This window comes from Raphanus sativus, chromosome 9, assembly GCF_000801105.2.
Source record: "Raphanus sativus cultivar WK10039 chromosome 9, ASM80110v3, whole genome shotgun sequence".
Taxonomy (NCBI): Eukaryota; Viridiplantae; Streptophyta; class Magnoliopsida; order Brassicales; family Brassicaceae; genus Raphanus; species Raphanus sativus.
This window is the reverse complement of record NC_079519.1, coordinates 30,259,634-30,287,045: the sequence shown is the minus strand read 5'-3', so window position 1 is coordinate 30,287,045 and position 27,412 is coordinate 30,259,634. Positions and strand designations below refer to the sequence as shown.

General features: G+C 35.3%; 4 protein-coding genes across 5 annotated transcripts; 1 reads left to right on the top strand and 3 right to left on the bottom strand.

Annotated features, from left to right (window-relative positions):
* Window positions 1–410: 410 nt before the first annotated feature.
* Window positions 411–6,914, bottom strand: LOC108833295 (probable WRKY transcription factor 30). The gene is made up of 3 exons (XM_056993602.1): window positions 6,409–6,914; window positions 5,756–5,890; window positions 411–1,086 (listed from the first exon to the last, which is right to left on the bottom strand). Exons 1-3 carry the CDS (start codon window positions 6,693–6,695, stop codon window positions 525–527), a joined length of 984 nt encoding a protein of 327 aa, XP_056849582.1. The 5' UTR covers window positions 6,696–6,914; the 3' UTR covers window positions 411–524.
* LOC130499493 (uncharacterized) lies at window positions 3,643–5,388 on the top strand. 2 transcript variants are annotated; one of them, XM_056993604.1, is made up of 4 exons: window positions 3,643–3,905; window positions 4,000–4,430; window positions 4,565–4,901; window positions 4,995–5,388. In XM_056993604.1, exons 2-4 carry the CDS (start codon window positions 4,371–4,373, stop codon window positions 5,105–5,107), a joined length of 510 nt encoding a protein of 169 aa, XP_056849584.1. In that variant the 5' UTR covers window positions 3,643–3,905; window positions 4,000–4,370; the 3' UTR covers window positions 5,108–5,388. The 2 variants fall into 2 exon arrangements, with proteins under 2 accessions (XP_056849584.1, XP_056849583.1); XM_056993603.1 differs by having other exon boundaries at window positions 3,643–4,430.
* A 3,864-nt stretch (window positions 6,915–10,778) lies between the features above and the next one.
* Window positions 10,779–13,948, bottom strand: LOC130499518 (RNA polymerase sigma factor sigE, chloroplastic/mitochondrial-like). The gene is made up of 6 exons (XM_056993657.1): window positions 13,794–13,948; window positions 12,724–13,463; window positions 12,219–12,365; window positions 11,905–12,141; window positions 11,571–11,834; window positions 10,779–11,248 (listed from the first exon to the last, which is right to left on the bottom strand). Exons 2-6 carry the CDS (start codon window positions 13,420–13,422, stop codon window positions 11,051–11,053), a joined length of 1,545 nt encoding a protein of 514 aa, XP_056849637.1. The 5' UTR covers window positions 13,423–13,463; window positions 13,794–13,948; the 3' UTR covers window positions 10,779–11,050.
* Window positions 13,949–20,536: 6,588 nt separating this feature from the next.
* On the bottom strand, window positions 20,537–23,691 carry LOC130500427 (squalene monooxygenase 1,1-like). Its single transcript, XM_056995499.1, has 8 exons — window positions 23,431–23,691; window positions 22,979–23,090; window positions 22,721–22,898; window positions 22,194–22,362; window positions 21,853–22,071; window positions 21,396–21,674; window positions 20,944–21,222; window positions 20,537–20,813 (listed from the first exon to the last, which is right to left on the bottom strand). The coding sequence occupies exons 1-8, from the start codon at window positions 23,635–23,637 to the stop codon at window positions 20,700–20,702; spliced, it is 1,557 nt and encodes a 518-aa protein (XP_056851479.1). The 5' UTR covers window positions 23,638–23,691; the 3' UTR covers window positions 20,537–20,699.
* Between the last annotated feature and the right edge of the window lie 3,721 nt (window positions 23,692–27,412).

Genomic DNA, 27,412 nt, shown 5'->3' with positions numbered 1-27,412 from the left:
TTTCGGACGGTTAACTTTGGACCACAATATTGCAGGAACAACAATAGACCAAGGCATAGCATATGTCCTTATGTTGGTGGCTTTGGTCCTCACTTATCTCATCCATTGATATTTCATCATTTTAGTTCTGGTCTCTATTTAGTTTAATTATATATTTTTCATTTTGATTATAATTAAATAGAGACCAGACAAAATTTATATGTGGTAGAGAAATTAACGAGGTTTTCTAATTTTTGGAGTATACAATTTTGAAGTTCATTTGTATAAAGTCGATGTGCGTTCAACTGTTGGAAATATATTTCATCGATTTACATCCTATACTCAGAAACTTAAAATGATATTCTTTTATAATTCAAATTAATTTAAGAATTCAAACTCAAAACAATTATCAATGCCAATGTAAAGCTTATTTAACAAGCAAAAGAAAAACCAAAACAAAAACGTGATTAGGAAATTAAGTAGGATTACTGAATTGGATATTGATTAGCTATTATGAATAAATATTCATCTCTTTACTGAAAAGATTACGTAAATTTTATTCCATCTCTTAGTGATGAATTAAGAATAGAACCTCCAAAACCTCCAAATGGATGATTTGGACTAAAGCTTTCAAATGGAGATTCCAAACCAGCGGTGGTCGGAGAGTTTATTGTAGAGTGAGAAGCAGAGCCAGCATCATGAGGAGCTAGAAAATGGTAGTTGACATTTGTTCCTAGATCACTATAACTCGTAGATCCAAGAAAACCAATGTTGTGATCCTTCTGTTGAAGCAACACATTGTTACTCTCTAGGTTTTGGGTAGAGGGCAGAGGATAGTGAAGACTTTGATGCAAATGTGCTTGATGATTGTAGTTGTGATGACTAGTGTCTAGACTTGTCGTCATGATCTCGAGATTTTCTTGTTCTTGTGCCTGGTTTGGTTCAAGAACTTGTACCGGAATGGTTGAACCAACAGCTGAGGCTTGGGAGCAAGAATGTATTCCTCGGTAAATAATCTCAAAGAGCACCGGATCTTCGTTGGATCTCTGGACTTGTTTGGTGGCTTCACATCCTTGAGATTTTCTGTACGTGCATCTATGGTATCCCCTGCACCAAAAAATAAAAATATTTTCCTTTTTTTTTTTTTTTGTGCACATACGATCTCATTAATCAGAAAGAAAGGCCTCAGGCCCAAAGTTTACCCATTAAGGGTTGATACAGAACGACGACGTAACGAAAGCTTAGCTGAGGCATCAGCTTCTTTGTTGAAATCGCGAGAAACAAAAGAAAAGGAAATTGAGACGAAAACAGAGGAGATTTCAAGGATGTCGTGGACGATTCCTCTGATTTCCTTAGCCTGCATGTCACCGTGGATTGCTCGAATGAGCGTTCTATTGTCGGAGGACATCCTGAGAGTTTTGATCTCTAGGGTCGCTGCCTTGATGAGGGCGAGTCGCATCGCCATCGCTTCCGCTACCAGAGGAGAGTCTACATAATCCTGCGAGTTCGATCCCTCTACTGCCGTTGTGAAGCCGTGTCCTGTGAAGATCCATCCAAATCCCGCCTGCTTTGTTTGTTTGTTCCACGCTGCATCTGACCGACAGAGAGTTTCTCCCTCTGTCTCCACCGGGTGAGATTTGCTGTTCGTCCCCCTTTGAATCACGTTAGTAGGAGTTGCTTTGATCCCTTGTGCATACGTCCACTCGCGGCCTAATCTTATTGCTCTTGTCGCAATCTCTTCAGGGGGAGAGGTTAGAGCTTCGAAGATTAGGGCGTTCCGTGATAGCCAAATCGACCAGACTACCCAGGGGAGGATGTTGTTGGTGATTCCAGAAGGAGGTAGACAGATGCTGTTTCTGAATTTCGTCAGCACTTCCGGGATCGCTTCATCCGTAGCTATGTGAACTACATCTCTAAGAGGTATCAGCTTCCACACTTCCACTGCAAATGGACATAGGAAGAATGTATGTATTGTTGTCTCCTCTCCCTGACAACGTGGGCATTTAACCTCTGTGTTGATTCCCCTTCTTTGTAGGTTGTCACCTAGAGGTAGAGCTCCTTTTAGAATCGACCAGAGAAAAACCTTCAGCTTAGGTGAGCAGGTGTTTTTCCATACATCCTTCTTCCAGTCGAAGTCTGAGTTTATCATAGCTTCCTGCTGAACATGATCCATCCTTGCTGAGTAATACCCTGACTTTGTTGTATAGGTACCCGAGGAGGTTTTCTGCCAGATGAAAGCATCGGAGGCTCCTGTTTGGCTTGGTTTCAGGCACAGTATCTGAGGTGCTACCGAAGGTAAGATTTCCTGGACTCTTGTCTTGTTCCATTGGAGGTCTGTTGTGAGTAGGTCTGCCACCCTAAGATCAATAACTTCTTCCTGTAGAGGTCCATGCATTTTGATTTGCTCATCGAGAGAAATCCATGAATCTTTCCAGACTTTAGTTTCTAGTCCATTGCCAATAGACTTGCCTAGGTGCGTAATTAGAAGATCCCTGCCATGTAGTATACTTCTCCATCCGTGTGAGCAGCTAGCCGGTAGGGAAACCTCTAGAAAGGATTTACTATGGCAGTACTTCCCTCTCAAAACTCTAGCTAGGAGACAGTCTGGCTTAGTAAGGATGCGCCACGCTTGTTTAGCTAATAGTGCTTGATTAAAAATCTGGATGTCTCGAACGCCTAGTCCCCCCTCCGATTTCGGTTTAGTTATCGTGTCCCATGCCACCCACGACATTTTCCTAGTTCCTTCAGTGTCATCCCACCAAAATCTAGTGAGAACTGACTGAATTCTCTTACACAGGCTTACGGGGATTTCGAAGCAGGACATGGTATGAGATGGGATGGCAGTTAGAACTGACTGCAGCATGGTTAGTTTGCCTGCCTTGGAGAGGAACCTCGTGGACCAGCTGACTGCTTTTTGACGTATCCTATCAACCACCGAGGTGAACAAGTCTCGTTTTCTTCTGCCAAAATGCTCAGGGAGCCCAAGGTACTTCCCAGAACCTCCTTCTCTTGTGATGTTCAAGATTTTCTGCGCTTCTTGTTTAATCTCCTTTGATGTTTTGCATGAGAATGTGATTGATGACTTCGCGTTGTTTATTTGTTGTCCCGACGCTGTCTCGTAGGTCTTAAGGATCGTCCTCAGAGTCTCGCAGCTTGTTGGCGTGGCATAGCAAAAGAACATGGTATCATCTGCAAAGAGCAGATGGTTAACCCGTGGGCTTCCTCTAGCGACTCTTATGCCTTTTAAGGTACCATCTCTTGCTGCATTGGAGCATAGGCCTGATAGAACTTCGCTGCATAGGATAAATAGATACGGAGACAGGGGGTCCCCCTGTCTGATCCCTCTTCTAGGTATAACCGAGCCTTGCACCGTTTCATTAACTAGATAAGAGTAGGTAACTGTGGAGACACATTGGATGATCCACTGAACACATTTAGCATGAATCCCCAGCCTTTGTAGTACTTGAGCTATGAAACCCCATTCTAGTCGGTCATAAGCCTTCGACATGTCAGTTTTAACTGCCATAGTGCAATTTTTCTCTGCTGTAGACGTTTTGAGATATTGTAGAACCTCGTGGGTTATGAGGATATTGTCTGTTATAGCTCTCCCAGCTACAAACGCAGATTGGTTCTCAGGAATGATTAGCCCCAAGACTGATTTCAACCTTAGAGCCAGCACTTTAGAAATAATCTTATAAAGCACATTGCATAGGGCTATAGGTCGAAAGTCTGCAACTTTCTTTGCTTCTGCGTTCTTCGGTATTAATCTAACATGGGTATTGTTGATCGTTGTAGAGAGCTCACCCGTGAGGAAGAACTGTTGGACTTCTGCTACTACTGCTGGTCCCACGACTTGCCAGTTTGAGTGGAAGAAACTGGCCGAGAAGCCGTCTGGTCCGGGGGCTTTATCCGCATGTATCGCAAAGGTAGCTCGCTTTATCTCTTCTGGTGTTGGTTCCTTGATTAATAGCTCGTTTTGCTCTGTGGAGATACACGGTTTTAACGCCTCATTTACTGCAGAGGAAACTACATAGCCCGGCGAGTCGAAGAGCTTCTCATAGAAGTCGCAAATAACAGCTGAGATTTGATCTTCTTCGAAGCTTGGGGTTCCAGCTTCGTTCTCCATCACTGAGAGTCGGTTTCTTGTCTTTCTGCCTTTGGTTATAGCATGGAAGTACCCCGTGTTAGCGTCTCCCAAGGTAAGCCATAGCTGCCTGCTCCTCTGTCTCCAAAACTCCTCCTCCATTTTATAGGCTAGTAGAAGTTTAGTGTTTATGTCTTGGATAAGGGTTTCTTCTGGGATCGGGTTTGACATGGCGGTATCTAGTTGAGATTTTAGCTGTTCCAGCGTTCTATTGCTCTTCTCATGAAACTCTTTGCTCCATTTGCAGATGGCCTTCCTACAATGTGAGAGGCGCTCTTCTACCTGCAGATCAGCGTACCTGTCCCAGGTCTCTTGGATGATCTTTTTGACTTCTTGATTGTCCCTCAGTCTTCTATCATATCTGAATATTCTAGTTCCTGTTCTTCTTTTAGTATCCAGAAATGAGACTAGAGGACGATGATCTGATCCTTCGTATTTCAGGTACTGGCACCTATTAGAAGGGAAAAGATCAGCCCACTCGGTGTTGCTCATTGCCCTATCCAATCTGCATTGTACCAGATGGGACCGTCTCTGACCCCTCCACGAGAGGAAGCTTCCATGGTGCTTGAGATCATACAGATCATTGCGACCAATGAAGGTTCTGAATGCGACGAAAGTGCCTTCTGCTCGACTGGGGCCCCCACATTTCTCTTCGTTGTTCACTATTTCGTTAAAGTCGCCAGTGAGGAACCAAGGTTCTCCTATTGGGGGTCGGAGAGTGGACAACTCATTCCAGAGGATATATCTTTTTGTGTGATCTGGCTCGCCATATACAAAGGTAGCGTAGAAAGACTTCCCTTTTGTTATAATTCTTGTGTGGATGAAGTTCTTCGTTGATTGTAATACTGTGAGCTCCACTTCTTTCTTCCAGAGCAAGAAAAGACCTCCTCCAGCATTTATAGGGGGAACTGCGTGGTGATGCTGTGGTTGGAACCACTCGAGCTCTTTGAGGACCATGTCTGTCTCGTTTTTGGTCTCCGATAAGAAGATAACATCAGGGGAGTTTTTCCGATGTATCTCCTTTAACCGCTGGACTGTTGCGGGGTTCCCCAGCCCACAACAGTTCCAGCTTACCACGACTAAGGAGCCGGGTGTGGAGATGGCCGAAAATCCCCTTTCTTTCTTGCCATTGCTGGGATCAGGTTGATAGGAGGATTAAGGCCCGTCGTAGATTGGACTCTGCTTGTACTTCCTTGTCGTTGTCTCGCTTGATTCTGGCTTTGAGATTGATTTGGTGAGGCTCCCGTCCTTGCAGGTGATCTTCTAAGTTGAGACATTAAGACTTTCTCGTAAGATATAATGATTGACAAAAAAAATTAAGATTATAAAAGTTTGGTACTTGTGTTATACTATGTTTTGTCATATTTTTGGACAAAATGTCGAAGAGCATTTCCAAACCACATCTATATTTTTTCTCTAAATTAAAACAAAAAAAATCTATTATAAAGCTGTTTTTGCTTTAGTGTATAAATTTATAATATATTTTCTATTTTAAAAGAAAATACAGCATCCTATTTTTTTCAAACTCGTCTTCTTTATAATAGAATTTTTCTATTTAAAGAAAATTATAGAAACATATTAGAAATTGTCTAAAAAGAAGAAAAAAACTAGGGAGGTAATTATGAGACTAACCTGGGAAACTTGGCTCCGAGGATATCCTTCTGGCCGTACTTTCTCCAGCTAAAACCATCGTCAAGCGCTCTATCAATCACAACCCCAGGGGCAATTCTAACTTTTTGGGTCCACCTTGGCATTGACTTCTTCGAACTTGATTTCATTTTAGATTTCAAAATTTTAAATAATTATAAGTTTATGCAAAACATTATATAGATATAAAGTTAGAGCAAGACATGTAATTAAAAGCATGATTATTGCATAGATCCTTAACAAAAGTCCTTAATACACATATATGTATATATATGTATATGTATATGTATATATTATATATGCGTATATTAATTGTTTGTTAAGGACTTTATGGAAACCGAAACCAAAAGTTTCTTAATTAAGGAACTTTTGGTTTCGGTTTCCGTAAAATCCTTAGCAAACAATTATATACGCATATATAATATATACATATACATATATATACATATATATGTATTAAGGACTTTTGCTAAGAATCTATGCAATAATCATGCTCTTAGAGTATCCTAGTTATGTCTTACCCTAGATACAGTATCCTAGTTATGTCTATGACTATCCACCTTCATATGCGCTTAATACATGTTGAGAAATGAAACCATGCATTTTTATAGTTTATAGATATGGTCAGATGGATGTACCTCTGGATGATGTGTGGTTCTTGATGATCTGAATCATCGCTCTTGGGACTTCCTCCACCGTGGGAATGCGGGGAGACTTGGTCGAGTTCGCCGGAGTAATTCATAATGGTGAGAGACTTGTGGTAAGATTCAAGAATCTTCTTGGCCAAATGTTCACGTGATTCTTGAGATGAAGTAGAGCCAAGCTGAGACTTGAGCTGGTGAGCATAGTCTCTACCTTCTGTCATCAGCTCGTTGAGCTCTTTCTTCATCTTCTCCCACTCTCTACCATTACTATTCCTCTCCATTACGTCAAAAGAGTGAAAAATATGGATTATACGCGGTACAAAATATTATGAAAGGTTATATGTTATGAAAGGGCATGTATGTTCATTGTGCATGGCTTGTAAATATATTTGAAGAAGGGAATATTAAAGAGGATTGTGTGAGAGAGACAGAGTTTGACTTTTTGACTGAAGAACGAGGAAAACTGATGTGGTAGTAATGGAATGGAGAGGTGTGACTGGTCTTTGGTCACATAATTTGGAAAGTCCAACCTGCTGACCAGTTCTATGCTTGTCGATCCTTTTTGTGGTTGGACAAGACTTGGGTTCACACCCCCTATGGTGAATTCTCAAATTCACAACGCTATATATGGTTTCTTCTTCATCACCGACACATAATTTTAAAAGTTTTTTTATCATCTACACAGAATATTAAAAGTTTTATTTGTCAAATTGGTGTCTACAATCCTCTTCCCTTATATCTTAAATCTAAATCCAAAATACTAAACCCTAAACCCAAAATACTAAACCCTAAACCTTTGGGTAAACCTTAAACCCTTGGGTAAACCCTAAACTCTTGGGTAAAGAGATATTCCAAAGGTTTAGAGTTTACCCAAGGGTGTAGGGTTTATCCAATGGTTTAGGGTTTAGTTTTTAGAATTTACCCAAGGATTTAGGGTTTAGTGTTTTGGGTTTACCAATTTGACAAATAAAGCTTTCAATATTCTGTGTGGATGATAAAGAAGTTTTCAATATTTTGTGTAGGTGATGAAGAAAAAGCCATGGATGGCGTTAAAAAAATTAGTCTACGTTTTTTTTATTTGTTTCCTTTTTTTTTAATTTTGTTTCCTTTTTTTATTAATCTTATATGGCACTTTGATTGGTGCTAACAATTGAGGTGAATTTGAGAGTTCACCACAGGGGGTGAACCCAAATTTTATTCTTTTTGGTTTATTGGATTTGCCTTACTATCTGGTTTTATATTACGTACATAATCTTAATTATTATTATGAACATAATTTTCTTTTAATTTTTTTTTCTGTAATAGAAACCCATCCGCTTAGTAATTTATGAAACTTTATCATCTACGATAATGAAATGAAATGGTGACACGACCATTAGGTCCATTACTAAAATAACTATAAGGGTAGTCCTTAATTTAAGTACAGAGATCTAATATATCGTATCATATACCAGAAACTAATTAATTGATTTAAATTAGTTACTCATATAATAAAATGTACATGGTTACTATATAAGAGTGAAATGTAGCACTTTTTTGTCACACACAAAAAAGTGCTACATTTAGAAATGGCAGAGAAAAAAGTGAAATGTCACTATGTATAGAAATACCTCTAGAAATGACAGAGAAAAAATAATTAAAACCTATTCCATATTTGATTACCTAAACTTTTCCCATTGACTGAGACTTGGAAGTGGACTCCTAAACCGCAAAAATTATACAAGTAATACAAAACAATATAAAGCACTTAGCGTCTAGATTCGTAGTTAACACGATCAGCAAACTTATAATCACAATCACAGTCATTTGAGACTTTTGTAACTAGACCATCGTCTTCTTCAAGATCAGGTAGAAAGAAAGATCCGCAAAACCTGTGTTCTAACTTGTCAGTACTAATCCCCTATATATTAATCCTGGAACATTGCAACATTGTTTGGTAGCCACGTGTCATCACGAGAATTATTTTCAGGATTGTTAGAAAAATAAGTTGGTCCATCTACACATATATTATAGTTTTTATTAAATAACTATTAAATCAATTATTAATATACAAAAGAATATTCTCTATTGTTTCCTTAAATAAAAGCTACGGAACTTCCTAATATGATTGACATATATATCACCATTAATGATTATGAATAATAAAGATTTGATAATAATTTTTTATCCTCTATACTTTTCGTTTAATTTTATTTGTTAAAATAAATTAAACAATCACATTAAGCATATAATAAAAAAATTATATTTTTTCTTATATGTTGTATTTCGAATTTTTTAAAACGATTATAAATTACTAAAAATGGTACAAGCCTCACATTGAAAATTTTGTGATCAATGGTAACTTTTTTTCAGTTCAACCTATCGTTTTTAATGGGTCTTGAACATTTTTTAATGATTAACTAAATAAATCACGTACATAAAAGAAAGTGTTTTGGTTTAAAAATTGTTGCATACCCAAAATCAGTATGAACCATCGTCACTTTCATTTAAAATTTGGTTACAATAAAAAATATATGGTTGGGAAAAAAATCTGAATCCAAATAACCGAACCAAATCCAATCTAGAAAATAGTATAGAACTTTAATCAATTTGGTTAGATATCTGAACATGTTAAAATTTTGGTATCTAAAACCAGAACCGAATCCGATTCGGACCAAAATATTTTGGGTATCCGAGTATATTCGAACCAAATTTATATACTTAAATATATTATTTAAAAAATTAATATCTAAAAGAAATATACAAAATACTTAAGATGTTTTTAAATTGTCCAAAATATTTAGAAATATATAAAAATAGTAAAAATTATATATTTAAAATAACTAAACATTACTCAAAATACCAAAATACTGAAAATATCTATTCATTTTCTATCCAAATATTTAAGTTAAACCAATTTTTATGTTAAATTTAAGTATTTTGGTATACATTATTCAAATTCATATGTAACATATTATTTTTATTTTTATGTTTTGAGAAATTTAAAGTATATATAAACTTTCAGTTTTTAAAAAATTAAATGGGTTATCTGAATCAAAGACCAAACTGAACATATAAAGATTCGAACCAAATTTGCAAAGATCCAAACCGAATCTAACCAAACCAAATGATACCTACCCACATGTCATCCCTAATCAAATGTAAAAAAAAATTATTGATAACAAAAAAATGTATTATTTATTTAGATACAACATATTTAAAAAAAGTTCACCCCGCGCAAGGCGCGGGTTATCATCTAGTGAATTATTATTTGTAAAACCTCATCGTCGGAACATACAAATTTTAATTTTTAACTAACAAATAATACAGACGTTACCGCGCAGTAGATACAAACGTCACGTAAGTACATGGCCGGTCATGAGCCATGCCTAATGAAACATAGAATTAAACTTCCAAAAAATATTTTTAAGTCCCCAAATTTGCAAAAAGAAATTTTTTACATAGACATGTTTTGAGGCTCTCAAAATTTTAGGGCCGGCCCTGCGCAAGCACAAACATACATGGCGTTAACATGACGGTCATTAAACTACATCACCATCATTAGAGAATAATTCGAATAACAATGGAATTGCGAGTAAGAATTTGTGATGATATTGGCTTTTGACCATTCTAGTGTGATCCATTGATAAATCTTTTTGTAAGATAATAGTCTTAAGGACACAAATATATATATATATAACATAGTATAGAATTATAGTATTTGTGTATTATGTCAAATGGACCTCAAAACCACTCATGAATCATGATCAATTGAATACGGCATGATTATTACTATTTGACGACCCAAAGACCACAACGTCCGTTCGTTGCCGTATCATAGACTCTGTAAATCAACGGTCACATTACTGTCGACTAAACTCTTCTTCTACGAATCTTCTAACTTCTAAGTATGCTCAACCCGGTTTTAAGCTATTCAAATTTCAATCGAACCTGTCTCAGAACTGGTTAAATTAGACCTTATGTCACAGCTTTCCTGCAAATTTTTGTTGAATGAAACTACTATACAAACCTGTTCTATCGAAATTATCTACCAGATAAAAGGAAACAACAGGTAATACCTGTTCGGTTTTGTAAAATAGTGTATACCAAGTCTCAGACTTTACATGCATAACAACAGGTATTACCTGTTCGTTGGCGTGTTATAGACTCTGTAAATCAACGGTGTCACATTACTGTCGACTAAACCCTTCTACGAATCTTCTCAGCATGTTCAAAACCGGTTCTAAGCTACTCAAATTTCAATCTAACCGGTCTCAGAACCGGTAAAATTAGAGCCTCTCACAGCTTTCCTGAAATTTTTTGTTGAATAAAAGTACTATACAATCCTGTTGATTCCACTCTCTTAGGTCGAAATATCTACCAAATAAAAGGAAACAACAGATAATACTGGCTCGGTTTTGTAACATATTGTATACCAAGTCTCGGACTTTACATGTATAACTTTTTGGTATCTGTTTAGTACAATGATATAATACAACATTTACTATTCACGGATCAAATTTACGCAGCTATAAGTAACTCTGATTAACATATACACAAACTATACCAACGTTATAAGACGGTTTGAAGTAGGAATCATACCAAGTACGCGCTCAAATGGTTGAGTGAGGCGGTTCTGTTCGGTTTGATTTGGTTTTCAGATGATGTATTGACGAAGGTAATCAACACGAGCCTGATGCTTGAGCTTCATCAAGGCTTTGACTTCATGTTTCCTCACCATTTCTCTAGAGATGTTGAGATTACCAGCTATCTCTCCTAGTGTCCTGTCTCCTTTCCCATCAAGACCGTATCTTTGTCGAATAACAAGACTCTCTTTAGGCTTCAACGAATCCAGCTGAGGAATTATTGAACCAGGTAAAAACCATTAAAATTATCAAAAATTCATGACAAAGGAAAAAAAACAATAGTTAATATTTCCAATGTTTTATATTTAATATTTATTCATATTCTAATTATATATTATATTTACTAATATTACTTTTAAATGTATATATAAAAAATTAGTACATATAAAAATTTGTGAACCAGGTTCTACCCGTGATCAAAATAATAATCATGATCCAGATAATTATCCGGTCTGGTCCGGTTTTAAAAACATTAGGCCAAAACTGATTTCACTTGATGATTGTGTAAGGAGATAAAGGCTTGAAACATACCACGTCGTCGAGAGCGAGCCTGAGAAGAGCAGGTTGTCTCCTGTCATCAGCTCCTACACCATCAACATCTGTGATTCCATTGATGAACTCTTCTTGAGTAACCGAATGTTTTGAGTTCAGCGAGTAAACCGGATTAGCGGCTCTCAAGACTTCACGGTATCTCTCAGGTGATATCTTGAGTCTCTCAACTACCTCTTCCTCTGTAGGGAGTCTTCCTAGCTCAAACAATAGCTCCATCTTTGCTTTATAGATCTCAACTCTAACCTGAATGGAATCCAACATGTAAGGTCCTGCAAAACAATTTATTTCTGAGGAAAAGAGTGTGTAAACGTACCGATTCAAGTCCAAATGGGACACGAGTAAAGTTTGAGGTTGTCATAGACCGTATGATGGCATGTCTAATCCAAAACAAACCATAAGTGGAAAGACGAAACTTCCTTTTCGGTTCAAACCGGTCTATTGCTGTGATAAGCCCTCTCATACCGGCTTGACAGAGGTCCTGGAACTTCGGTCCGTTGGTGAAATCTTGAAAGTATTTGTTCATAACAAACAAAACAAGGCGGAGATTGTGCTGCAAATGCAAGAGTACAAGAGTTACATCCATGATAATAGCTTTTGCAAGAAAGTTAAATTTTTTTTGAGACTCACCTTAATAAGTTTGTTCCTTGCAGCTTTACCAACTTTGATTTTCATTTTCACTTCAGCCACACTCATATTGATCTCTCCAGCTATTTCAGCTTCCCTAGGCTCTCTTCCCAAGCTCTGTTGCAATTCATCTTTCACTTGAAGAAGAGCCTGCAATGTTAAATCCCAAACATTGTCAGCATATATTGCAACTGTAGTAACCAGTGTTCTAAAAAGCGGTTTATGCGATTCAAATCAGTTTACACAGTTCTAAACCAGGTTAAAATTGTGTTTTAGAATTGATCTAAATCTGTTTAATCAAGCAATAAAATTAGTGTAAATCCATAAATTTGTCTAATTTTTTTTCATCTATCCAATTTTATAATTCATCAAAATAATTTTATAATTAGACCAAAAAAACTAAAAAATCTAATATATATGTTAAAAAAACCTTCATAGGTTGAGATTTAAGAAATACAATTTCTTGAACGTTGAGATTTTAAGAAAATGAACAAAGTTAGAAGAATACCTTCATAGGTTGCATCAACTTAAACAACCAAACATGTTCAGAAGAAGAAAGAACAGGAGGTATCTTCATTTTCTTCCAGTCCAAGCTGACTACATCATTAGAAGCAGAGTAGTCTCTCACAAGCCTCTTCATCTTCTCCTCTTCCTCTTGCTGCCTCTTTGTTACTTTCTTATGAGCAGAAACGATAACTTGTTTCTCCTGAACGTTTCTCTTCAACGCGATCCGTTTATCAAGATCCAGTCTCTTTTCCTTCTTCCCCCCATTACTCCTGATCACAACTACTTTCTTCTCTTCAACACCACCACCACTCTCTTTCCTCTTCCTCCTCCGTGAAACTTTCCCTTTGGAGCCGCCGCCGTCGATACCATCCTCCTCCAGTGTTGTTGCAGGAGGGCTGAGTTTGTAAATGCTTTCTAGTCTAGCAGCAGCTTCGTTGTAATCCACTCCTAACGGACACGAAGGAGCCAAGTTTTGATTCGGTGCCTTCGGCTTCCTCCTAGTTACTACTACTCTCTTCTCCTTTTGCTTCTCCAAAACTTGTTCAGGAGGAACGATCAAAGATGAGTTGCTCGTGGAATCATCAGCTTTGAAAGCAACAATGGACGGCAGCTTTTTGAGTGAAGACCGATGCGTCAAGAGATCAGTGCTTAACCCTAGAGGAGATCTTGCAGCGGAACTCGAAATAAACACAACTCCCATCACAAAACCTAATCCCTATGCAGCTTCAATATCAAAGTTCGCTGCAGGCAAAAGAAACATATGTCTCATCCTCATATTCATCTAAAGGTCACAAAAGCATAAGAATCACTGATCTAAATCTATAACAGCAACATCACAAAGAGACACAGAGAGAAACCCAATTCAAGTTACTACGAATCACAGAGAACCCACATGCAAAGGTGAAAACTGTGGTGAGCATCGAATACGAACAACACAGGGACAAGAGAGACAAAACAAGTGATCAAGAACTATGCATATAGAAGAAGGCAACTAAAGGTTTAACACTTCGAATGCATCATTCGCTAGAAATAATGTTAGATTATCGGAGAAGCAGAGATCGGTAAGCCTACCTTTGCCGTATCTGAGATTCTTCGTTCGATGAGATTCTGCTTCATTGATTTTTTAAATAGAAAAGAGAATTTAAAAATTGGAGTGGAATATTAAAATATGTGTCTCTGAATGTTCTACGTAGGCCTAGTTCTACGTGTGTCCACTTGTTAATGACAATTTGCCGCCGTATGTTTCTCGTTCTATTCTTTAATCCACAGAAGTTTTCATATAATCAAATCTAAACGATAAATCGGCCCAAAAAAACACGAACTTTGTAGGAATTGCCAAAACAAACTTCGACATATTGACTAACCAAAAAAAACACAAAATTTTAGTTGACTTTAGAATTAATTAACAATCATTTCGTTGATTTGCTAATTTAGCACACCGTAGAAAAATTTGACGTCGTTTATTGTTGGCATTAAGTGAAACGACCTCGTTTTCAAATGATATGAAACGGCGTCGTTTTATACATAATTTGAAAATAAAAACATGTAGACACTGGATTTGAACTCGAGTTGATTGGACAAATGACAATGTATTTTACCACTAGACTAGTGGCATTTTCATTGGAGTTACTAACACATTTAATTTTATTTGGTACTGGTCGAATATAAAAAAATTTCTAAAAAACTTAAAAAATCTTTAAATTCCAAAAAATTGTAAAAATAAAGATTTTTTTATAAAATTAATTTTGAAATTATAATTAAAATATTTTTTTCTTTAAAAAATAAAAAATCTTCAAACATTTTCAAATTTTTTCTTTCAAATTATTTAAAAAAAAATCTTCCAAAATTTAAAATTAAAATTTTTTTATAAAAATTAATTTTGAAATTAGAATTAAAAATATTTTTTTTTAAAAAACTAAAAAAATTTCAAAATTTTCATTTTTATAAAAAAAATCCAAAAATTTAAAATTTCAAAGAAAATGCAAAAATTTAAAGTTTTCTTTATTTTTTCAACTTGAAAATTTGGAAGATTTTAAAAAATGAAAATTTTGGAACTTTTTATCTTTTTTTGAAAAATGAAAATTTTGGAAGATTTTTGTTTTTTTAAGAAAACATAAATTAATTTTTAATTTTTATTTCAACATTAATTTTATAAAAAAATTGAATTTTTTTGAAGATTTTATTTTTTAAAGAAAAAAATATTTTAATTTTAATTTCAAAATTATTTTATAAAAAAAATCTTTATTTTTTCAATTTTCGGAATTTTAAATATCTTTTTATGTTTTTAGAAATTTTTTTTATATTCAACTAGTACCAAATAAAATTAAATGTGTTAGTCCATTGAAAGTGCCACTATTCGAATGGTAAAATACCTGTCCATTTGTCCCAACCAACTCGAGTTCGAACCCAGGTGTCTACATGTTTTTCGTTTCACTTAACGTCAATATTTAACGCCTGGTTAACACTGTCTTAACCGTGGGTTAACGGTGTACTATTATGGCCAGTCAATCTTAAGTTGCTTAATAAATAAAAAAGTCAACAAAAGTAAAGTATTTTTTTGACCAGGTTCGAGTACATATTTGTTTTGGCAATTTGTGCAAAGTTGAAGTTTTTTTTGCCGAATTCCCAAATCTAAACTCCCTGTTGTCGAATAAAAAAAAATCCCTTTCGGAAGAAATATATTTTTTCGGAATAAATATTGTTATCAACGTGTTAATAAATATATTTTTTTGTCAACACGTGTTAATAAATATATACATTTTGGTTTAGTGCCATACTGAATTATTTTGAATCTGAATATCTCAATACTAATTCCATAGTATATAAAAGTTTAAAATGAAACTTTTTTATAAGTGATAAGCTATATTACTAATCAAAATTGAAACTTCCAGAAAAAAAAATTCGAATTGGAAGAAAGATCCTCCTGGTGAACTGACCGTATCTCAAACCAACACAGGTGAACAAATAGAGTATACTATCCTAGTGAATTTCTATCATTTATGTCAATCATTCTTTTGGCACAATTTAATTTTTGGTTTCTAGTTTATTTTGTAATATCCAAGTATGTTAATTATAAAGCCTGCGGTTTTATTTCTGATTCTAATAAGTGTGAGTAAAAATGTAGATCTAAATCTTGAAGTATCATATATCCAAATTTAATTTGTATAGTGTTGATTAAAAGATAATAAAAAGTTATATGTGCAATAAACTAGAAGAATAGAGTAAAAATGGAAATAGAGTATAAGTTTGGCATCTCAGGAAGATCCAACGGCCAAAAAGGTTTTATAAGAAACGAACGGTGCAAGATTGCACAAACGAAATAGCGAGAAGATGACGTGGCGGATTTATAGTGGAGGAGAAGATATTTCCCTAAAGCGCGAGGCTTGTGGTTATGGATCAGGTAATATACACGTGGTTGGCCTTCTCATTGAAAGAGGGACCCAAAATCAAAGAAGTGGCTTGACAAGCATGAACGTTTTTTTTTTTTGTAAACTACAAGCATAAACGTAGCCCTTTATAAACCTATTAATTAATTATTTTATCAAATTAAAAGTCAATGCATTTTAAAAAATATTATATTTCTAAACACTTGGTGATTATTATTTTGGACCCCTCGTTTCTGTTGAAATTTCGTACAGTTCCCTAAATGTTTCTTTATCGTTTAGATAGGAAAATTTTTAAAAGTTGGGCATATATTTTGTTAAAATTTGACATTTCCTAAACTATTATTAACTGGCCCTTACTGTTTGGCTGGGCAACCAGAACTGGTAAGTATCACTGAGGTATCAAAAATCGTAAGGACGTTAAAAATTGATAGTTCCTAAATTATCATTTTCATAGCATTTATATATCTTTCTTAGAAAAACTGTGAATTGACTACATCAAAATATCTGATAGATTAAAATAGAAATTATGACTCATTTCATATGTGGTTTTTTTAAGTTGGACCATTCATTTAAATGATTATTAAATATATCATTATTATTATTTTATAATATTTTAACCATAAATTTTGTTCATGTGTATATTACATAAGTTGCCATTAAATTTAAATTTAAATTATTACTAGAATCTAAGTAATGCTAACTTCTTTAGTATTAGTAGTCAATGGAAAATCATTTTGCACTTGAATAATTCTTAAATCATTATAACAGTGAACCTTACTTATGGTCCATATATGTACTGATGTTCCGTATTTTTGCACGTTTGAAACTTATTTAAGAAGCATCTTTTATGTTTGGTGGACTCCAATATCTGAATTTATTGTCTCTTTAAAACCTTATAATGTAATTCTTTTTATCAGTTTACATTCTTTCAATTTTGTTCCTGCAGCTTTGACTTTGGTTATGTAGTTTTGTGCTTTTTATGTTTATATCAGAGATCTGCAGCAATGGCAAGTTATTGGCAGTAAGACCATCTTTATTGGGAATTCTTAAGGTGTTCCGTAGGATTAAAAAAAGAAAAAAAGTAAAAAGACACAAAGGATGTGTCTTATTTAAGAGATATAAACAACATATATTACTGCACGTGTCACAGCAGCAGCAATTTCTTTTTCTTTTCTCGCTCTCTCTCTCTTTTTTTTTTCCGTCAAAGGATATTTCATTACTTACAATGCCACAAAGGCAAAGTCACCATTACAACCTTTCCAACCTCTGTAAGAAGAGACAATACAGAGAAAAAAAGAAGGAGTTAAACCCACTACATCCCTCTCACTACAACTTCCCCTACACATCAACCTTACAAACCTTCCACCCAAAAAATAAAGAACAGCAATCAGAGTCCTCTGCTTTCATTAACAAAAAATTCAAAAAGCCACTCAGGATGACCAGCCGCTACATATGAATGCACCAGCCTCATTTTGTTAACGCTCTGAGCGATGAAAACAGCCCCTCTGTTTGCTTTCCTACTGACAGCCTTTAACTCAAAATGTTCCAGCTCCCTTAGTTCCTTACTGATTACCGTGCTTTGATATAGGAACGATGGCCAAGCATCCGGTCTCAGTACTGCACCAAAGAACTCGTCGAACTCACCCGCAAATATGATTTTTGTCTGTCAGTGGCTTTTCATACTTTCAATAGCCCACAACAAAACTTCAAACTTTGCTTCATCTTTAGTGGTTATTCCTGCAAAGGATCTCCTGCTATGGAATAAGACCACACCCCTTTCATTTCGCACCACCCATGCCCCTCCTGCCACTCTTTTCGATTTATCAAAATCCACTCCCACATTACACATCTTCCAGCCTGGCTTGGGCGGATGCCAATTCCGGTGAACAATTGGCCTGCTTGCTTTCTCTTCTTGTATCCACTCTTTCTCCATAGCCTGTGCGAGAAACCATTCTGTTGCATCCCTGTTTGCTTTGAGCACCAAATCCGAAGGCGTGAAACATCTACCTTCAAACAACAAATCATTTCTTCTTTTCCATAGATTCCATAATATCCAGGGCCACATTCTACTGTCATCCCTTTGCCTAATCCCGCTCTTGTCTAGACTAAACAAGTAAGCAAAGTTCTGAAAAATAGAGTCTGGATGGAACCCACCTTGAGGATGAGGAATAGAAGACGACGCCCACGTCTGTCTAGCAAAATGACAAGAAAATAGGACATGGTTAATTGATTCTCCTTCATCACCACAGGCTTGGCATCTCTCATCAACCTTCATCCCCTTGGTAATGATCAGATCAGCAACAGGGAGCGCTTCACTAAGCGCTTTCCACATGAACACTCTCAGTTTTGGTGATGTTTGGCTTTTCCACACTTTCTCTTTCAGCCCATTTAGAGAAGGTAAAACAAAAGCTTGAGGTTGGTTCTTTCTTCTTTTCAAATCCGCAGCAAGCCAATACGCCGACTTTACCGAGATCTGACCGCTTTTGTTATACTTCCATGAGGCATAATCTTCTTTGGATACCACCGGTTGGTTTCGTAAGATAATCTCGACGTCACCGGGGACAAAAATCTCCTCTAATCTACACTTCTCCCATCTTCCCGAAACAGAGTCGATGAGCTTATCCGCTGTGAGATTGACATCAAATGAATATTTTTTGATCCAAGGAGGTCGTAGGCCTTCCTCAGGATCATCAATCCATTTATCCAACCAAACTTTTGTTGATTTGCCATTCCCAACGCGATGCCTCAGCCCTTTTTTAAGCAGTTCCCTACCGTGAAGTAAACTTCGCCAAGCATAGGAAGGTCTTGTACCCATTGGAGCCGAGAGAAACTCCCCTTCTTTAAAGTAGATACTTTTCAGAAATCTGGCCAGTAGGGAGTCTGGTTTGTTTAGGATCTTCCATCCTTGCTTTGCCAAGAGCGCTTGATTGAAGCATTCAAGCTCTCTAAAACCAATTCCTCCCAGCTCCTTCGGCAAACAAACCTTCTCCCAAGCGATCCAATGTATTTTCCTTTTGTTAGAATCATCCCCCCACCAGTAGTTGGCCATCATGCTTGAGATTTTGGATATCACTGTTTTAGGAATCCGAAAGACCGACATCGCATAAACCGGGGTACCACCCACTGATGATTTCAGCAAAACTTCTTTCCCTCCCTGTGATATGTGTTGGAGATACCATCCATCCAACCTGGCTTGCGATTTATCTTATAAAAAAGATAACATTTCAACCTTAGAGTCCGAGAAGCATTCTGGTAGTCCCAGAAGCATTCTGGTACGTAGTCCCTCCTCTTTTCTTTTATGTTTTATTGTTTTCTTAAAATATATATATTAGCTAAGAGCATCTCCAACAGACCCTTATCCCCTCATTTTTTGAAGGTTTTTACACTCCAACAGACCCTTATCCCTTCAAATTATAAGGGGGTGAACAGTAGACCCTCAAATTTGAGGGGGCACTGTTGAGGCCCTTAAAACACTATTTACTTTTCACTTCAGTCCCTACAATTAGTTATATATTTGACAATAGCATGAATAACTTTTTATATATCATATTTTAGTACTTATCGTTATATTTTCTTAAAACTATCTTGATTAAAATTATTTTATTAACATTTTTTATATTACTTATAGTTATATTTAATTATATATTTATTTTTTTCTCAAAAATATTTTATTTTAATATGATTCAAATAGTATGTTATTTTTATTTTTGAAAGTTTAATGATTATTGTTAGTTATTAATAGTATTTAGGACTAAAGTGTAAATTGTGAATTTTTCTAAAAGTAAATTTGAGGGTGATTGTTGGAGAACCATCCCTTCATCCCTTTATTTTAAAGGTGGATCCCATTAAAAATGAGGGGGCTTATTGGAGATGCTCTAAGGGATCATATTAAGGGTTATCCCAATAATGATGCTCTAAGGTGTCAGTATCCTTGATATTTAAAATTGATTTATAGATTGTAACAGATTTAAGTTTGGTTTAAAATGGTTAAAGTTGGATTGATAAATAATAAACTGAAATTAATCTATGTGTGTTTTTGGTTCCTAGGTATAAGTCTATCAACCAAATTTGTTGCTTCTATATTTTTTCTAAGATATCACTAATAATTTGAAATAATAAATTAAATTACTGCATGTAAACTATGAAATTATTGTGTTTGAAAATATTATATTAAATAATCAGCAATATGATAAATATTAAAATCATATACAACCAATCATATAAATCAAATGTTTATATTTATAAAATAAAAATAATTACCCGCACGGATGTGCGGATCAAGATTTAGTTATAATTATTGCTAAAGATAAAAGCCTATCACTATTATGTTGCAGATTTTAGTGGTTAGTATTTTCATAGATTCTCTCCTATAACTTAATTCTATTTGAGTATATGGAGACAAAACTTCGTGTAAGCAAATGTGGCACATTCAACAAAACAGGGGGTCGTTTTATTATTACAATAGCGACGGGTATAAACTAATAATAGTAAGCACACTGCAGTACATATTTAACAAATAACAAATGCACAACCACAAATACTAGCGCTCCAAATATGTCATAGTATTATTCGCGGTTCATATCATCGCTGCTTAGAGAGCTGTTGCAGCCATATAGCTTTTGCGATACGCAGCTGCGTATGCTGGATACAACATTTGGCTAACCCCTTCCGCCTTAAGATGAGGAACCAACATTTTCATAGACAACTGGAGATACACGTAAAACAGCAACAAAATGTCAAAATTTTATTGTAAATTTTAAAGCCTATGCACACATTTACATAGAAAAACAAATCTATAAAAAATATACAGTTTAAGGAAATAAATAAGTACTTACACCAAAAAGTCTGAGGCTATGCCAAATGCGAAGAGGAGATGGGAATGGAGAGAGCAGTTGACCAATGGAGGATAGAGTAATACCACAAAGATGAAAGATGAGAGAGAGTGGCCGAGGGTTCATGCCTCCGAGCAGAGCCATCATGCCTGACGTGCGAAAGCCGCCACTAGAGAGGTAATCAAAACAGCCTTGCCGCATCGCTTCTTTTGCTTCGTCCGTCGATGCAATTAGCACTTGAGAAAATGCATTTCCTAGTGTGTTCACCGTCGCTGACATTGGCTTCACATTCAAAATCATGCATTCTTTTAACATTTTGAGGTTACAAGAGCATCTTTAGTGGAGAGAAACTAGTCTCTTTAAACTTATAAAAATGGTAATTATTATGTAATTAATTATCTTAATAGTATCTGGTTTTAGAATGCTCATAGATATAATATGACATATATGATCACCTTTCGGATGATATAAAATGACTTAATAACTTCTGAGATTTTTTTTGCATCACCAAGGTTTTGCAATGGCTGGAGAAGCCGGCGTAGAATGAGAATGTCAGACAATAAAACCATCATTCCAGACGCAATTGCTGGGTGACGCATGTTGAATGCATCTCCCAATACAATCACTCCTTGCTTCTCGCTCAAAGTAGCTTCCATTCTCTTTGTTGGCATTGCTTTTATTTGTGCTCCGTCATCAATTCCTTTCAAAAATATTTTGCGGAGTTCTGGAGGTACCTGAAAATATAATGTAAGGAAATGTTAAATGCATATCTGCATGGATCAATGAACCGCTTGCAAATGTTAGAAAGTATATGTATGATTTATCTAGTACTAGTAACACCAAATTAGCTATATATATATATATATATATTTACTTTTTTATTGATCAAAGATTCAACCGCCCAATGCGCACCTGAGGAGCCATAGTATTTTTCAAATAAGCAGCCATTTCACCATTTGAAATAGAGGGAATATTTCCGGGAAAAATCTCCATACCACAACGAACATCGGTGCTGCTTATTTGATACAACATGGTGAAGGAGGGTTTAGACATTATCAACTTTAATTTGTCAGGATCTTCAAGCTGACAATTCTTAGAGATGTAACTAACTTGGTACGACAGAACCTCCGCCTATATCAAATCATAGCACATTGATGCTTATTAGCTAACTGAATAAATCAAAGTAAATAGCATCATATCTTTGTCACCAATTTGAAAATATGGAAGTCTATTCAGTTTAAAGGTATACTCACATTGTTGTCGTTAACAGACCGACGGAGGTTTGAATAGCAACCGTCGCATACCACAGTTAGAGGTGCAAATGCAGTCGCTTCTTCGCCTGAGCTATTCTTGTATGTCACTCCTTTGATCACTCCTTTTTCTTCTATGAGAGATTTTACAGTCCCTTCTTCAAGTCGTACACTGCCAGTTAATGGTTGGTCATTGGTGTGTAAATCAACGGTAATCATTGCCATTGTTAAGTTTATTAGTAGTTTCAAGCCAACGGAACTGACTAGTAATCAATTATTTAGAAGAAACTGCTAAAATAATGTCGATTAGTATTTTTCCTAGTATAAAAAACTTTAGGACTAACTTTTTTTTTAATTATTATAAAGTTTGGTTCGTGTCCATCGGTCCTGAGATTTATAAGGCTTGATACAATGGTTCATGGTTCTTATACCGTTATACGTTCGATTTTCTATGTGATATTCTTAACGTGTTAGTGTTTAAAAAAAAAAAAATTTCTTAACGTGTTAGTAAAAGATGGTGAATCACATACTTGGGGAGCGAAGAAGCTTTTTGGCGCAGTTTCTGAACAAAACGGCCATTATAAAAAGTTCGAGCAGTAGGTTCATAAGGAAAGTCGTTGTCCTCCGGAAAAGACACGAGTGCTTTTTGTCCGTCCTTATAAACTGCTAAGCCTGTGGCTAGTTGTTCATCTATTCCCTCCAAACAATCTATATACAAAAACACACGAATTTTCAGTCATCAGACTAAACCACTATATGTCTTACACGAAAGTGTACAGGAGACAAACCTTGAAGACCAAGCTTAGAAAGCAAGAGTCGTCCTCCGGGTTGCATAAACTCACCCATCATTCTCACTGGCTCCCTCATGTCCCTCTCTATCACATGTACTCGACGCCCATCCTTCATACAAATTCAACATATAGGAGTGTTTATTCCAACCAAAAATATTGTAGTTGAATCAGCTAGGTAGTTTTTTTTTCTATTCAAAAGGTAGCTAGGTAGCCTATATAGTTAAACCAAGTTTCGATCGATAGAAAAATTATTCCTAGAAACAATTCTATTCAACAATTTTTGATTTACATGAAAATATTAGGTATATGGAGTTGAATTAGCTATATACATAGTGTATAAATTGTTATTATCATTCCTACACTAATAATATAAGAAAATACTTAGCAAAAAAAAGTGCGGACGCTGATTATAATAGTTGGACGGAAAACTGTGACGGCATGTTACGTACCTTTGCAAGAGCATAGGCGAGAGCTGAACCACCAACACCAGCTCCGACGATGATTACGTCAGTACCACCACCGTCTTCTCTCTCCTCTGTCGCCACATCTGCTAACTTCGTTACCTTCTTCCTTCTGTTGTTGACGTAGAACACTGTCCAAGTCACCACAAAGACGAGTAGCGTCCACAAACAAACGTGCGTAAAAGCTCGATACATATCTATTAATTAGTCCTCGATATGATTTATGAGATGTGAGAGATAGATAAACGGAGTAACAGTTTTATAGTCGTGACGGTCGCGGCAGCACCACATGTTAATTTAACATAATTAGAAAAGCGGTAAATTGGTATTTTCTGTTGTCCATACGATTCATTGTCAACTCTGATTTCTGACTTGTTTGAGTTGATAAGAACAAACGATATTTTTTGTTCAGATACAAACACAAGACATATTGCCCACCCTAATAAATAATGGGGTTAAAATGCACCGCTCTATTATTGACATTTATGGAACTCTTAATGATGAATTAAATTGCAAAGAAGTTAGTAGTTAGTGTCAATAATTAACGTTGTCGGTAATCAGAGTAACTTTCTTGTGAGTAAATAATTTCGTTTTAACAATCAGCCAAATGTAGCTGGTTTATATAAATGAGTTAACCGAAGCAAACCGAAAACATAAAGAAATATTGTTTGAAATACCACAAATTGGAAACCATATTTCAAAAATAATGTCAATCAAAAATACATTAACATTTGGATTTAAGGTTTATTAATTATTATTTAATATTTAATATTTAAGTGTTAGAGTTGAGTTTATAAGCTTTTAAATATTTATAAATGGTTTAGAGTAGTTAGTTTAGTTCTGCATCACAAATTTAGAGTTTACGAAAATGATAACTTTGAAAATTGACATCAGGTCTATGGTAAAAATTAGAATTTCCTAAAACATAAACCAGACGAAAGGGTAAAACTGGTTTATATTATACAAATACGGATGCACAACTACTAATGGAGTTAATGTAAAGAAAAAACATAAAAATGAAACAACATATACACTATACAATAATAATCCCCTTTAAACTGGGACCAATACTCTAAACTCATATTGCTTATTAACCTTTGCTGTTGGAGGGATTAACTAAAAGCATAAACCAACTGTAAATTTGTTTTCACATCTAACAATTTGAACATTTTTGCAACTGATCGTTCTGAACACCATAATATATTTATTTTAATATGTTCATAAAAGACTGGAGTTATGAACAATATGTGACAATATTTTTTTTGTAACAATATGTGACAATATGTGACAATATTGTCACATAAAAGTAGAGTATTCTTGTGAGAGCTCAATCAGAAATGGAAGTCATACTAACTCATGAGAGATGAAGGGAAAACTTCGATACTTTGCTTTGGTGGAGTTTAGTGGAGTTCTTGGCAACAACTTGATGTTTTCTTTAACTTCTAAGAAATGAGCCAAGTGGCAAGAAAATATGCACAACCCTGAAATATAATGTTGTGTATCTTGGCATAAGCTATATATCTACATCAGCAAAAGGTTAAATTTGTATTTATTATTTGTTTGAGTAAAACAAATTCAAACAAATTTGAGAATTATTCCTTTATTGAAATGCAATATCTTAAGGAAAGCTTTCTGATGACTTTCGTGAGGTTCAAACAGCGAATTGACGAAGCTTATTGACTGTAAAGATTATGTCGGGTCAAGTGATTTGCAAGTACATAAGCTTGCCAAGAACGTGATGATATTATAATTAATCAAGATTGATATAGCTCATAATATCATGTTAATATAGCGAGAGCAGTAAAGCGTAGAAAATAAAAGACACAAGTTTCTCTTTTCGAATTCATTAGAACAAAAAAGTTTTACACCAATCTTTTCCAATCTTTTCTATTACAAGAATCTTTTAGGATTAGCCCAATCCTAAGCTAAAATTCACCCTAGAGTCTAGACTTCTATTTATCAGGATCCTCCAAACCCCGAGCTAAACTCCCCATGAATCTAAGCTTCAATCTTCCACTTCTCGGAAGTACTTCACCAACTACGTCAACACCTAACACAGAACATTGACACAAAAGGCTTAATCACACAACCAACACCAGAACGATATTTCAATTTTTCTTCTTTTTTAGCAGATACACCTTTCTCCATGGAGACACATCCTCCTTATGTAGATAACCAGAATTTTTTTTCAAATTCTTCCAAAAACAACTTAAGCAACTTTCTTTTTTTTCTTTAGAAAATAACTCTCTTGTCTTTTCCACTCCAAGTAATATCATTTACCTTTAATGTAAACTTTCTGATAAATATATTACTTCTTTTCCAAGTTTAACAAGCCCACGGACATCACAAAATACGAATTCCAACTCAGCCCATCTTCATGACACACACATGTACTACCTCCTGTAGTACTTTACGAACTGATACAGAATATACATCTTCGCATCATAATTAATCAAGATTGATATAGTTCATAACTCTCAGCTCCAATGAGGTATAGGGGTTTTACTTGTCTAGCGGTCAATCCGTTTTATTTGGGAAAATCTGGAGATGTTTATTGGTATGCATGTCATTTTCCTGTGTTTGGTCCCAACTTGTAAAGAGCCACATGCATTATTATTTTTTTAAATAGATTATTCATCATAAATGTCTCATTTGTCAAATATCTTACAGCTTCTAGGAAAATACGAATCTCACATCATCCACAAACGATAAAGGTGGGAACTAGTTTCACTTGCGTATGGTCGGGGACTTTGAAATAGGAGTTAAAAGCCAATGAACAATGTAACTCATCGTTTCCGTGGTCCATCAAATTTGTACGCCCTAAATTTCTAGGGAGGAGAGTTTAAGCTCGTTTTTGGCTGATTCCCTCCCTGAACACGTCAATATACATCTCACCACAAAACTTTTATCACAATTATTGAGACGAGAAATACACTCATCTAGAAGATTCTTCTCCAAAGTATTGAGACGAGAAACTAATAGTATAGTTTTATAAATACAATTTTATATTCATTATAATATTATGATTTTAATATTTTATAATTGTTTGAATATATTGTTTATTTATTATCTAATAGCTCATGCATTTGGTAGTAACCAGTAATAAGTATTCCGTAAACGCATCAATTTCTAAACGTTGTATCAATCGTATAAATTTCTTAAAAACGCTTAAAAACGAAACCATCCGTTTCTACAAACATCCGCAATCTTAACCACAACCGCTGCGGTTACACGAGTCAGATCCTAAATAGTTTTTTTTTGCAAGAAAAGAATATCTTTGTGCATAGCATAGCATGGAGTAAACACTAGTGAACTAATAATGTAGAGAAACTTAGCTTTCTTTTCTCTCTCTAGAATCCTGTAAAACTAAGTTTCAACTAATTTCAAATCGTTTTTGTGGCCACTGGTTATCAACATTTATTTTGTATTTTGTTTTTTTTTGTATAAAATAGTTTCAATAAAATAGTTTTGATCTCACAATCGATTTTCTCTTTCGCTTGGCGTTCTTTCTTTCGTGTTGAAAATTATCCTTTGTTAGGCGATTTTTATTGTGTATTATTTTTCTTTTCTTAAACTCGCATTCTCTATCCTATGCAAATCAATATTCCGTTTGATTTTGTAAGATTCCAATCTGTTAGTTATTTATGTTTGATTTCTTTCCCATAAAAGGTATCAATCTGCGCAGCTGCCGATCATTTGCTTGGGATGAAATTTAGAATGTGTACACTTGATGATATGAATCATTTGAAAACACTATTGCTGATATAATAACCTCTATACAAAATGCTGACATGAATCGAAAAAAAACAGTTCGGATAGGATCAACTAACAGGTACAGAGTTTTATGGCGGAGTATCCTTAGCAGGTTTGAGATTAAGTTACTTGATAAAGCAAAGAGAGAGGATACATGTTCAGATTAGCTGGACTTTCTTCTTTGGAAATGTTCTGGCAAGACCCGCCTTAATCTCTC